At 41.2% G+C, this 12,945-nt stretch overlaps 1 protein-coding gene across 1 annotated transcript in view; it reads left to right on the top strand.

Moving 5' to 3' along the window:
* The window catches only part of DLG2 (discs, large homolog 2 (Drosophila)), a 671,422-nt gene that overhangs the window by 88,978 nt on the left and 569,499 nt on the right, over positions 1–12,945 (top strand). The window contains exon 2 of the mRNA XM_009323461.1: positions 8,243–8,404. Coding sequence (XP_009321736.1) covers positions 8,243–8,404 — 162 coding nt within the window. The remainder of the gene's footprint in view (positions 1–8,242; positions 8,405–12,945) is intronic.

The following is a 12,945-nucleotide window of genomic DNA, read 5'->3' as shown; positions in this document are numbered from 1 at the left end:
ACTAGAGCTGAGGCACCTATTTGTGAGGCTGGGAGCTCATAAGTGCGTAATTTACGTTCAGACAAACCTGTAAAAAACCCTAATCTTGATCAGTATCTGATCAATACAAGTAAAGGAGCAGGCTGGAGAATTGGGGCTGCACAGGGGAGACAGATGCAGGAGATGAAGAACCACCCATGCCTAGCACTGTTATCAGGAAAAACTATGCCCAGAGGCTGCATGAGATACTAGGGCAGAAGATGAACTCCTGGGCATCGTGGGAAAGGCTACAACACTAGAGACTATGCCCGGAGGCCATCCCTCCCTAGAGACCCCCTTCAGTGGGACCTTTTGGAGAAGCATAATTAACACTGGAATTGGCACAGTCTCACTGCATCCCTTCAGTCTGTGGGCTCTCCACGGTGACCACCAGCAGGTGCTAACATAGCCAGGCAGTGTCCCAGATTAGAACTATGAAACTAGGCAGGCTTGAGGGCCCAAAAAGCCCACCACAACTACATCTATTCAAGACCCATGAGGGCTAAGAAACAGAGTTAGGGGACAGTCTTGGTTATCCTCTGGAGTAACTCAGTAGGTGCTATCCTATTGACTGATGCTCAGAAGGGCATTGGGAAATAATATAATGAAAATACATAGTTAAAGCTTTAAACCAATACATAGATACATGCAAAACTAAGCAACACAAATCACTTCAATTTTTTATTTTTTATAGTTAGATAACTGTAAAGAAGTCACTAGAAGTGTGGACTAGGAAGAGGAGTCCTATATTTTGTATAAATTCAACTAAGCAGGGCACCCAAGTGTGAAGACTGGGGAGAGGGTTTCAGCTGCAAAACACAAATGGCTTGCTGTGTCATGTGCTGAGCAAAGCTGGACTAAATTAAAATCTGTATTTGCAGTACAGAAAACATATGAGGGGCAAGCCATTTGTTCCGTGATTTTTGTTTGTTTCTCTGTATCATTTGTTTCAGGCAATAATAATATATTATTTATTTCTTACATTACAAGATTACTTTGTAATTGTCTGATATAAAACCAGGGTGTTTATTTTGCCGTGCTGCATTCCCACCGCAGGCTTATTGGCAGGGAAACTGAGACACGGCAACTGGTGGCATTTGCCAGCTCTGTCTCTCCAAATGCTGAGTAGTAACCCCAGCACAGCTGCCCCGTGCCAGAAGCTGTTCTTCAGACCAGGCAAGGGGTGGAAAAGGAGAATTTGTGAAGCTCAGTGCTTCCACACTGGGGGACTGCAGCAGCAGAATTGGAGGGATCAGGGAATGGGAGTGGGGACATGGTGCTTCTAGGGACACGCAGGGAGCTGCAGGGGGAAAGGAGGCATGAAGGAGGGAGCTAATGAGGCATGAAGACTTCTATAGTGGACGTGGGAACATGGATATATCAGAAAAAAAAATTTGAGGGGAAAAATTGAAAACTATAAAAAGGAGTATGCAAGTGAAGTTATTGTAGGAAAAAGGCATGGACAGGTGGCTACAGCCTGATGTTGATAAATTGTGTGGTTTCACCCACGTCTTTCGTTTGCTCCACTTAGATAGACAATCAGTATTAGCTGGACTTTTTTTTTTTTAAGTTACTGATTTTTATAGACTGCAGCCACATTCACCGTTTAATACTAGCAAAGCCGCCCTCTTAGAGTGTCTTTTTTTACACTGGTACTTCGAGTTAAAAATCTATTTTAAATTATTGGATAGCAAGTGGCAACCTCCAGAGGGCTAAAGTGATGCTGTTAACAGGTCCAAAATGCGCTGCAGCATATGGAGCTGAATACCTCATGGTACAGATTTGCATGCAGGCGGTTTTAATTAGGATTTAGAATTCCTTGAGGAATGCAGCATTCTGGGCTAGTCTCAATCTTGTCGATATATAGTGTTTTTGTTCATGCTAAAGCCTGCCAAAACCAATAGGTTCCTACTTGCTTGTAACTTTTGATGCTTATATGAACTGTTAGACTTTTCTTCAGCTGCCAGCTTTGTGTGTGACCATAACCTGTTTATGTGTACTTACTATAAAAGATTGCCATCTTTTTTTAATGATGTTGTACCAGGTCAGTTCACAGTAAAAAATCGTTTGAAGTTTTACGACATCGCATAGCTACTTATTTTTTTCCTGAAACACTTCACAGTTCAGCGAGAACATGCTTTAACTCGATGGTTATTGTGCCATCTTGTGAGTGAAAGGTGCAACTACGTCCAGCTAATACGAGGAAGAGGTACTTGGTTAATGTCCATTTCACTTCTTCATCATGAAAAACAAAATTATTTAGGGTTTCGAAAAACAGATGACGACAATACTGTAAAACATATTTGGTCCACTGTATTGTACTTTCATTTTTTAAAAAACTGAACATATATTCCCTACTATGGGCAAAACCTGCCAATTTCAGTAAACAGAGGAGAAAACATATATTTGCTTTTTTTTCCCCTCCTGAAAAAATTCTTGTTGTACTGAATGGAAAAGCTATGCAAATTCTCAGTATTCAGTGCTGATAGTGTTCCTTCTGTGAAACAATTTGGTTCTTACAGGAAACCTTGTCTTCTAAAAATCACTATGTGTTTCTCAGAGATAGCACAATATAGATTATACAAAGCATGGCTAGCTATTACATTGACACAGAGAAAAAGCCGATTCCTGACCTTAGAAAGTCTGCTGTCTCCTGGAACATTTTGGGGGGGGGGTGCGGAACCAAAATTAAAAATAAATTACAATGGCAGCAGCTAACCTACAACCTTACTTTTAAATAATAATAATTATTATTACTATTAAAGTCAGTGTGGTTGCACTAGGTCTTGGGCTTAGAAGAGCAGACTGGAGAAATCTCCTAAGTTCTACCACTGCTTAATTAATTGATTCTCTTTGTGACCTTGAGCAAATTGTTGTATTTGTGTGCCTAATTTTACCCACCTTTAGATGATGCACATACTTTTTTTCAACAGGATGTTATCAGACTTGACTACCACTTGTAAAGCTTTTTGGGCTTCTTGGATGAAAGGTATTGCTGTGATATAGTGACAAGCTTGTTAGAAATCTACTTGATAAGCAAAAGAGCAAGTCATTCACAATAAGTATAATTATTCAATGATTTAAGCTTCTTAATCTACTTCCACAGTCTTGGCAAGCAGATTGTGATTTCTTCCATTTTGTATAATGAGAAGAGTATTTTTTTCTCTTTTTACTCTATAGATTGATTGCAAATATTCAGAATTCAAGCTGTGTTGCTCATTTGCAATCAGTTGAATGAGTAACATTATTTCTACTCATGATTGGATGAATGCCCAAGGACTTGTGTGTGCAAATTGTAAAGTTTGTTTTCTCAAGATACTCATCTGTGTGACATTGAAATTTGCTGCCTTGAGAGAGCAGTGCCAGTAAAATTCGACACATTGAAGACCGCTGAAAAAAACTGAGCACAAAAGTGAGACAGGGTGGCACTAACTTTTTTTAATGGGACTTTGCAGATTAAATTTTTGTCTAAATGGACCGAGCCCATTATGGTTTTAGTTTTTGTCTGTTGCTAAAACTGTGAAGAAATCCAGTGTATTGAATTCTGGACATAATATCATGCAGAAGGGGGGTGACCCTCCCATGTCAAGATTGCAGCAGATGACTAGCAGTGGGGTTAATCTGTGTGTGAGTTGCAAAGCAGCCTAAATCCTGTGTTGAGGGAAAAGGCAAGTGAGCGAGGGATAAGAAGTTGGGACCCAGCTGCATACTTTGTCTATCCCCAGATTGCAATGGGACAACTGGATCTGTAAGAGGTTATTGCGTCATGTGGGAATTTTTTTGCAGAAATTCCTTTCCCTGTGGTCTCTAAGTTATATTGGTTATACGAAGACCCACAGCTTCTAAGGTGCAGAAGTCTGGCCCCTCCTGAGGAGGGCCATGAAACAGAAATAGTATTTGAGACTTGAAATCCTGATGTGTAAAAGCTAAAACGAGTAGCATTGCTATTGTTTCCTTTGACAAAACATATTATGCTAGCCAGAGTATTTTTAACAGACTGGCTTTGTAGAGAGATTGGGAGCAGGATCCACTCATGAATGGATTATTATCTTATAGTATGTTGTGGTACCTTTTTTCCACCACTAATATCTATCAGCTGTATCTACTATAAAGCTTCAGCTGAGTGAAAAGCAACATCATGTTTTTGCCTCTGTATCTCTTGCACATGTCAGGGTGTCTTCTTGTAGGTCAAGATCCTCTTTAGACCAGGATTCACTGGTCTACCCTCATTTCACAGGATGTTGTCGAGCCTTGTGACTCCTGTAACACACTTTGCTCCCTCCCTTTGTGGCCCTCCTATTGCAAGCAGAAGTAATGTGTGATGTATTGGAGTGTGGTCCAGCCAAAGACCCATGTAGCGAAGAACAGGGACTTGTGCTTTTGAATGGCAACTCCAGTAGGACCGCATTCCGCAGCTTAGGGGACAGGTCAGTTTGAGTTGATCTAAAATGAAATGTTCTGTTTGCATTGTCTGCAAAGCAAACTGATGGTAACTGCAGAAAAAAATATTGAGGACTTTTGTACAAACCAGTTCTCTTTGGCCCAGAATTGAATGACAAATTCCCAGCGATCTTAATTCACTGACAATCTGTCAAAGGTAGGTTGTAAGAACTTCTGTATTTCCATGCTGGTGCAGTAGTCTCGCTATTGTAACTTGTATTGTAACTTCCCACTTTTTTTTTCACCTTTTGTTTTTTTTTTTCTTGAGAGCTGGCTTTGTTGAAATTTAAGGCTTTTGACCATTACCTTCTGCTGCATTCATAACTTCAATCCTGTTTAGCTGACAACTCTTTGGCAAACACAGCCTTAGAAATGCTCCTTTAGACAGTACGATGTGAGGAGCAGTGATGCTGTAATAATCTCACATTGTAGAGAGAATGATCTCTTATAAAAAGGCACGTTCATATTAAAAATTCACAGCAGCGCACTCCACTCCCCCATTATAGGTAATTACAGAGGATTTTAAATATCTGATGCTAGTTGGCAGCGTACAATACCCTGTCAGCAGCAGGCACTGATTTGTAATTTAATTATCATAAGACATCCACCTGTTCTTTTGTCAAATGAAGAGTAGCATTTCCGTGCAATCATGCTTTTCCCTCCAGAAATTTGAATTAACCCTTAGAGGAAGCTCTGGTTTCTAGGGAATGGGGTAATTTCAAGGACATTTGCAGGACCCCATCAGGACGGAGCAATGGAGATGAATGAGGCATTTCTGCAGGAGAGTCTTAATTCTGGTTTGGTATTTTCAGCCTTACCACTGACTTTTTGCTGTGTCAAGCTGTTTTGGTTCACAGCTGAAAGCATGTCAGTGAAAAGATGCTGTGGGAAGAAAGACATATGAAAATCAATGAGTTTTGTGCTAAGAACATGAGGCAAACGCATAACAGGATTGACCCAGAAATGTTCTAGGCTCGTACTTTGTGAAGAACGAGAAGGTTGGGCTTGGGGTGGGAGGGACATAAAGGCAAATGGAAAAGTGGAAATCTGTTCTGTAAACTTTCCAGTTTATGGCACATGAACATGGATATTTTTGAATTTGTCGTGGGAATGTGCAGTTATCAGATAAAATGATCAATTTTAATTATAAAGCATAGGTTTTCATGGGAAAATCTATCAGTGGAGATCCGTGCAAGTGTTCTGCTTTTCGGGAGCACAGGGCTCAGGATGAACCAATTTCCTCTGGGTCTTGGCTCTCATTTATGCAACAGCTACACTGCAGTGTGGTGGGGAAAGGACTTACTGATGGTCAAAGAGATGTTCTCTCTTCAGTGCCACCTTACACTGCTTCTTGTGCTGTAAAGCTGCACAAATGATCTGGACAGAACAGTGTGTGTGTATATATATAGAGAGTATAATATTTGTATCAGAAATAGTGTGGCCAGCAGGAGTAGGGAAGTGATCGTCCACCTGTACTCGGCACTGGTGAGGCCGCACCTCGAATACTGTGTTCAGTTTGGGGTCCCTCACTACAAGAAAGACATTGAGGGGCTGGAGCGTGTCCAAGGAAGGGCAATGAAGCTGGTGAAGGGTCTGGAGAACAAGTCTGATGAGGAGTGGCTGAGGGAGCTGGGGTTGTTTAGCCTGGAGAGAAGGAAGCTCAGGGGAGACCTTATCGCTCTCTACAACTGCCTGGAAGGAGGTTGTAGCGAGGTGGGTGTTGGTCTCTTCTCCCAAGTAACAAGTGATAGGACGAGAGTAAATGGCCTCAAGGTGTGCCAGGGGAGGTTTACGTTGGATATTATGAAAAATGTCTTCACCGAAAGGGTTGTCAAGCATTGGAACAGGCTGCCCAGGGAAGTGGTGGAGTCACCATCCCTGGAGGTATTGAAAAGATGTGTAGATGAGGTGCTTAGGGACATGGTTTAGTGGTGGACTTGGCAGTGCTAGGTTAACGGTTGGACTTGATGATCTTAAAGTTTCTTTCCAACCTAAATTATTCTATGGGTCTATAATTCTATGACAAAGCACTTTATGGCTTCTGCCACTACTGTCTTATCTCTTTGGAAAGCTGTCACTGGACATTTTCATTTTACCATTTCCCAGGGAGATGAGATGACTCTGGTATTCTGCGGTTATTTCTCCTAATCACGTTTTAGCAAATGACTCAGTTTAAAGAGGGTGTCTCTGAGTAGTCGTCTTTTTTGAAAGAGTACTCACTGGATTCAAAAAATAATTGATTGCTTGGGGCTTGAATGATTTGTGTGCCAAGCCTTAAATGTGACATTGGTTGGAGTACCATCTATTAGACTGATGGCTTCTTGCCCAAATAATACTTGTCTGGTGCCAGTCATTTTATATATTCATTAATTATGTTATCTAAAAAGTGAATATGTGAAGAGTTGCAGGCATATCCCAGAAAAGAAGAGGAGAATAAATCATGTCACGTGTGTATTCTGAAAATAATTGGCAAGTGCTGAAACATTTCCATACGTGAGAGCGAAGGCAGGAATAAACCGGGATGATTTCCTTCGGAGGGATGAGTAAATGAAGTAACACCCCAGAGCTGAGCGGTCAAAGTGAAATGCAGGAGCAGCAGAGAGGTCTGCTTTGCAATGTCCTTGTGAGCGTACTTGAACTTAAGATTTCTTATATTTCTTATATGGCCATCCAAATAAGTCTTAGTCTTTGATTTTGCTCATTCCAATATTTTAGCATATACCTGCCAGGTGGAAAAGGCATTTACAATGACACTGTCTGCCCCTCTCTCGGTGCCACAGACCTGTGAACTCCCCTTCTGATTCACACTCTGCTCTCCTCCTCCTGCTCCCTGCTGTAACGTCTCAACATCCCCCCCACTGCGTTACGCCATGAGAATTATTATCCCCCACGAGACCTGTTCAGTAGTCTTCTCCCTCAAAACAACGGTGTGTATGAGTGTCACGTATAAAAGGCAAGGCTTTGGCAGCGGGGGGCTGCAGGCGCCTCTGTGAAGAGAGGTCGGAGCTGCCCTGGGCCGAACACAACCGGTTCCAACCGGTTCCAACCGGTTCCAGCCTGCTCCAGCTGGCTCCAATGGCCCCACCACGAGACACAGCTGGGCCCGTCAGCCAAGTGGGTGGTGCCTTTTTAAAAAGGATTCTAGCTAAAGGACAGATCTGGTCATTTAATCTAATTTTTAGGGTTATATGCCTTGTTGGTACAAGCTTTGTTTTGGATCTTGGACAAGCTGCTTACCTCCTGTTCCTCATGTTGTCTCTCCGTGGAGCAGGAAGATACGACACCTCACACCCCAATTAGTGTTCAGGGTAAGGAGAAAACTTTACTGGAGAGTAATTTTCTGCGTGACTGTGGCTCTGTGGAAGTGCATGTGTGCTCTCCAGCATCAGCATACCTGGTGCTAAATGGAAAAGGACTCAAATATTTTGCGGAGAAAGGCTATAGAAGTGCGGTTATTAACGTGGGGATGTGAAATGTGAGCTGACGCTACAGCTCAGCCAATTAACAGGTCCTTTTTTTTTTCATTATCAACCCTTGCCAGTATGTCGTCTCAGATGTCTGTCTGATGGTAGAAGTTTTGTGTATCAATGCGATATACCACATTTTCTCTCTTTGATGAACTGTTAAAAAAAGAATGAGGTATCCTCTCCAGAACAGATCAGGAAATCCAAGGGTTATATCATCTGATGTCTGATACTTTATCTGTTATCGCATATTTACATTAATCCATGTGTATTGCCTCCTCAAATCTTATTTGTTCTCCCTTGCTATCTTTTTTCTCTAGAAATATCGTTATCAAGATGAGGACGCTCCACATGATCATACTTTGCCTCGATTAACCCATGAAGTGAGAGGCCCAGAACTTGTTCATGTGTCAGAGAAGAACTTGTCTCAAATAGAGAATGTCCATGGATATGTCTTACAGTCACACATTTCTCCTTTGAAGGTAGGATCGATATTCACTCTTGCTTTGGTCCTCAAATACGAGAAAACATGTAGCACGAAGCACTTGGGAAACTTATTTTGTCATACAAACAGACAAGCTGCTTTTTGGAAGGTATCATTGCAGTTTGATTATCCTGTGTTTGATTAGCCTTGAGTTTTTAAGGCTCGCTATAGTGTAACAGGTGATGGTTTAGTTGGCAAAGCTTTGTGTTGAGATGTGAGCTTTTTTGCTTTGAGTGAGATTTTTGCTTGAGCAAAAATCATTCCTGGCAAATGGGCCTTTTTTCTCTACATTGAGAAAAGAATAATGCAGGTTCTCGGCCTCAATATCACCGTGATTTTGGAATGGCAGACTTCCCTTCCTGATTGTCCTTGTTCAGAAATTGAAAAAAATACTGTAAATGTAACCATCTGATGGAGTCCTGGTTTTTGCATCTCTCAAAAAGCTACATCAAAGTCATAAGTTATGCCTGAAAAGGGAGCTCATTTGCCAGTATTCAGATCCTTACTACTCAAGCACTTGCTGTTTTCTGTGGGTTTTGCTGCAATTCAGAATGATGTAGACATATCTCTCTGTCATCTGAGGCAACTGTTTATGAAATATAGAAGGTTTTTCTGTATGTGTGTCTGGTGTCCTCTGATATATCTGCCTGGGTAAAAGGTGTTTATCTTCATGGTGAACCTGTACATTAACCAAAAAGAAATCCATTTCTGAAAATTACATTTGCTCTTTAATAAGACTGCAATAGTTTGAAGATGTTCCTAAAACTTCTCTAATGAAAGGAGCATGGATGGAGTGATGAGCATGATGGTTTTCCTATTTTTATTTTCTACTAGGCCTGGGAAGGGGAAAAAAAGAATGTTTTTTTACTAGAGGTGGTGATGTTCTGGATAATGGTTTTGTTCAGGCAATTACCTAAGCAGCAAACAAGGCAGACGGGCTTTGCTCCTGGTGCTCAAAGCCTGGGAAATGGGCATCGCTTGCCTAGCAGAGTGATTACAGTGCGGTTACAAGTGAAAGGAAATGTTTATTATTAAAGATTGATGTTAATGCAGCTGGTGTTCATTGAGCCTTCATGGAATAGCCATGTGAATTAATCTTTGTCCTCTGCTCTTATTGTTCCGGTGTGTAGTTTGTATGTCGTGTGTCTTTTCATGCTTTAGCAGCTTTCCAGGTTGCTTACCTAACTTCTAGTGCAGAAGCCAACAGTATCAAGCAGTGATCTATCTTCTTATGCTGAAGTAGATCAACTTAGTTATTTGGAAGGGATTACCTCCATGTCGCCTCTGTGTAACCTCAGGGGACAATCACAGACAAAACAATTTCTTGCCTGGAAGGGAAACATCCCTGCTCCTCTAAGGTTCCTTGAATGTTAAGATTATAGTGGTGCTTCTTTTTCATGAAAGTCAAAAATAGTTGTTTTGCTTCACAGATGGAGACTTTCGAGGAAGGCTGCATGATGTGTTTGATTAATGTAGCAATGATGACAATTGCTTATAATGTAGCTTATTGTGAAGTGAGGTGAAGGGTATCCCCAGACACCTACAGTTGCCTTAAAACAGCTCCCAGTCCAATTTGCTCTTGTGACAGGAGAAAGTTGTTTTCCGCTGCTGTTTTCTGAAGTGGAGCGAGGAGAGGAGCTATATAGTATTTCCTCTTGGAAATCAGTGTCTTATTCCTCAGCCTGAGGATTTCTGTCTTTGACTCTGTCACTTTCCCTTCTTTCCTTCAGATTCACAGTGTCTCATGCCTGCCACTTAATGGTGTCTCATGCCTGCCACTTAATCTAAATTTAGTAATTTGTCTCTTCAGATGGCTTTGAAGTTCCTGCTTTCATTCTCCTGTAGTCTATGTCCTGTCTTTTAACCTTCAGTAGAGAATTAGCTCAGGAGGCTGGAGTAAACCTTCTGCTAGAGCTCGTAGCACTGTGGTACCCTTCCTATCTGAAATACATGCTTTGGATCCACTTTTGTTTCTGGGAATTGTTGAAATCCCTGTTCAGAAGCTTTTTGTCACAGTGATTTCCACATAGTTGAGAAACAGCATTCCAAACTCTCCAAAATCCAGTCAGAATTGGTTGTTTTCTTGAATTCTAGACTTTCCATCTTATAGTCTGATACCATTAAGTATTCCGTGCTCTTCTCAGTAGTATTGTGTAAACATGGCTGCACTGAATAGTGGTTAAATCTGAGACATACTGCCTCTCAACCCATAGCGTGCCTTCCTACGGAAAATGTAGAACACTGTTTTTTAAACAATGTTTATTTGCTGGATAAGTGTGCCTGCAATTTAAATATTTTGTTGCCTTGCGTGAGAGGTGGAACTGCTGGAATCCTGCTCTGATGATATATAACAAATGCTGGGGTCCAAATACAGCCTGCCAACTCTAGTCTTAGGAGTGAGAAGACACTGGCAATTGCAGCGGGATGAAGCTGTCGGGAAACTCCACCGCGAGCTGTTTGCACTGGAAAGGTTGACTCGTTCTGTCCCAGTTTTCCGAATACAGGTCAGAGCATTTGGTGCAAAGGGAAAATGTGTGTAAATGAAAGTCACAAGTTTGCTTGTACCAAGAGAGGGATCACATCACCTCCTGTGTCACTAGGACTGTCTGACCAGCTACCCAACCGGCAAACACGTTGTGTGAGTTGTCTGGCTGAGTGGGGTTAAGTCACTGCCTGACTGCATTTCACTGGCTGAATTTCACTGTGGGATCTACAGCACCAGGGTGCATCTCTCAAAGAATTTTTGACACAGTCTTTTGTGTTTAGTGGCTGCAAAATGCCCTGATGACAGGATGATTTGCCCAGTATTATTCTCTTTGAAATAGTATCATAAAAGAAAAATGTTTGAGCATAAAAATAATCTAGTTAAGATGCTTTGGAACCAAAGTGTTGTCCCAAGGCCAAGCCACACATCTGTCTTAATCACATCACTTTTCCTAATTGACTTGAGTTTGGCAGAGGAAAGAATTGCTTGTTTCCATACGTTTGTGTTCATTTGGAAAGAAATCTGCAAAGACCACGCAATCAGAAAACTACCCGTCAGGGTGGCTGGTTCCAGCCCCCAGAGCTGGCCAGTGCCCACAGCCATCTCTGGAAGCCACAAGCGTTATACCTTGTCAGCACAGGTAGACTGCTTGCTACCATCACCCTGCCTGTGCTCCCAGGTTTCCAGCGAACATCTCAGTGTGCATCCATAAGCCAGCCTGACAGCTTGAGGACAGACTTACGTCAATACAGTTACAAGTTCTGTGGATGGTTGAAATTCAGGCAGAGAAACCACGGGCCTGTCTATACTCCTGTGTACATCTCTAAGTAAAACATTCCAGAGATTCTTGAAAGACTTTCTAGCCCTCAGGATGGAAGGATTCAGCCCATCTTTTTGAAGACATGTGTGATTCAAAACACCTGACATGGTACTGTGCTGCATAGAACAGATACATCTTAAATTTGATATGCAGTTGCTGTGTACGAATTGTTAAAGAACTTGGCTGTAATTTCATATTCCAGATTATGCGGTTTGATGTAGTCCAGAAATATCCTAGTGGAGCTTGGCATTATTGGTTACTTCAGAAGTTTTTTATAAAGAGAATTTTTTTTAACGACCTTACCCTAGTCTTGTGTGCTGAACAATCAGAAATCTCATCCTCAACCATTCTGAAAATCTCTTTGAGACACTCAGATACTGATTATGATAAATACTGTTTAGGAATGTGAATAGTTTTTCTGATATTGACATGTCTTGTTATCTTTCAAGTACCTAAACTCTAGTGTGCACTAGCCAGATTACTTCTTTTCAGAAGATAATAATGAGCAAGAACAGTTGTGCTGAAAGCTAGACCCTGTTTTCACTGTGATTTTTACTTTTGTAACTTCAAATTTCTTGCATGAACTTTGCTTTTCCACTTTTCTACTACTTTACTTCCTGTAGCATTTCCCCTACACTCAGTTCTGGAAAATGCCTAATTTTAGAAAGCTTCAAACTTCTGTTAAAGGTTCATCTACTTATTAGTGTGGAGAAGATAAAATTTGCAACAGCTTCAGCAACTTTGAATGTCAAACACTGAAATTTTAAAGGAAATTTTCAGTTATGCAGCTGTATTAACATTTGGGAAAATGCTAACATTCGAGAAGTTTTGTGAAAGAGAGAGTTGCCATATTAAGATGATAAATGTTCTTTGCAACTTATGGAGGTGATGAAATTGTGTTTTATTAATCTGTTAAAGGCAAAAGTATGTAACGGAACGAAAAGATAGTTTAAAACCATTTTCTTGCACTTTTCGTCGTTTGACACTAGATGGTGTAGTAAGCTCAGAATCTTTTGCTCGGCACCTAGAAAGCTTCAGTGACATGCAATAGAGGTTTTCCTTATGTGGCTTAGAAAGTGCTAATTCAGTAAATTCAGTAATTCAGTAAAAACGCCTTGTTAGAAATTAGGTGCCTTCTGAATCCCTGGTGTGATGGGAAATCTGAATACAACATAACCGTACCTGAAATTCAGACATGCGAGTTCTGTCTCTAAATCAAATGCGCCTCTCTTTC

Source organism: Pygoscelis adeliae, unplaced genomic scaffold, assembly GCF_000699105.1.
Source record: "Pygoscelis adeliae isolate BGI_AS28 unplaced genomic scaffold, ASM69910v1 Scaffold84, whole genome shotgun sequence".
Taxonomy (NCBI): domain Eukaryota; kingdom Metazoa; phylum Chordata; class Aves; order Sphenisciformes; family Spheniscidae; genus Pygoscelis; species Pygoscelis adeliae.
The sequence above is the reverse complement of the archived record's forward strand: the minus strand, read 5'-3'. Positions and strand labels throughout refer to the sequence as shown.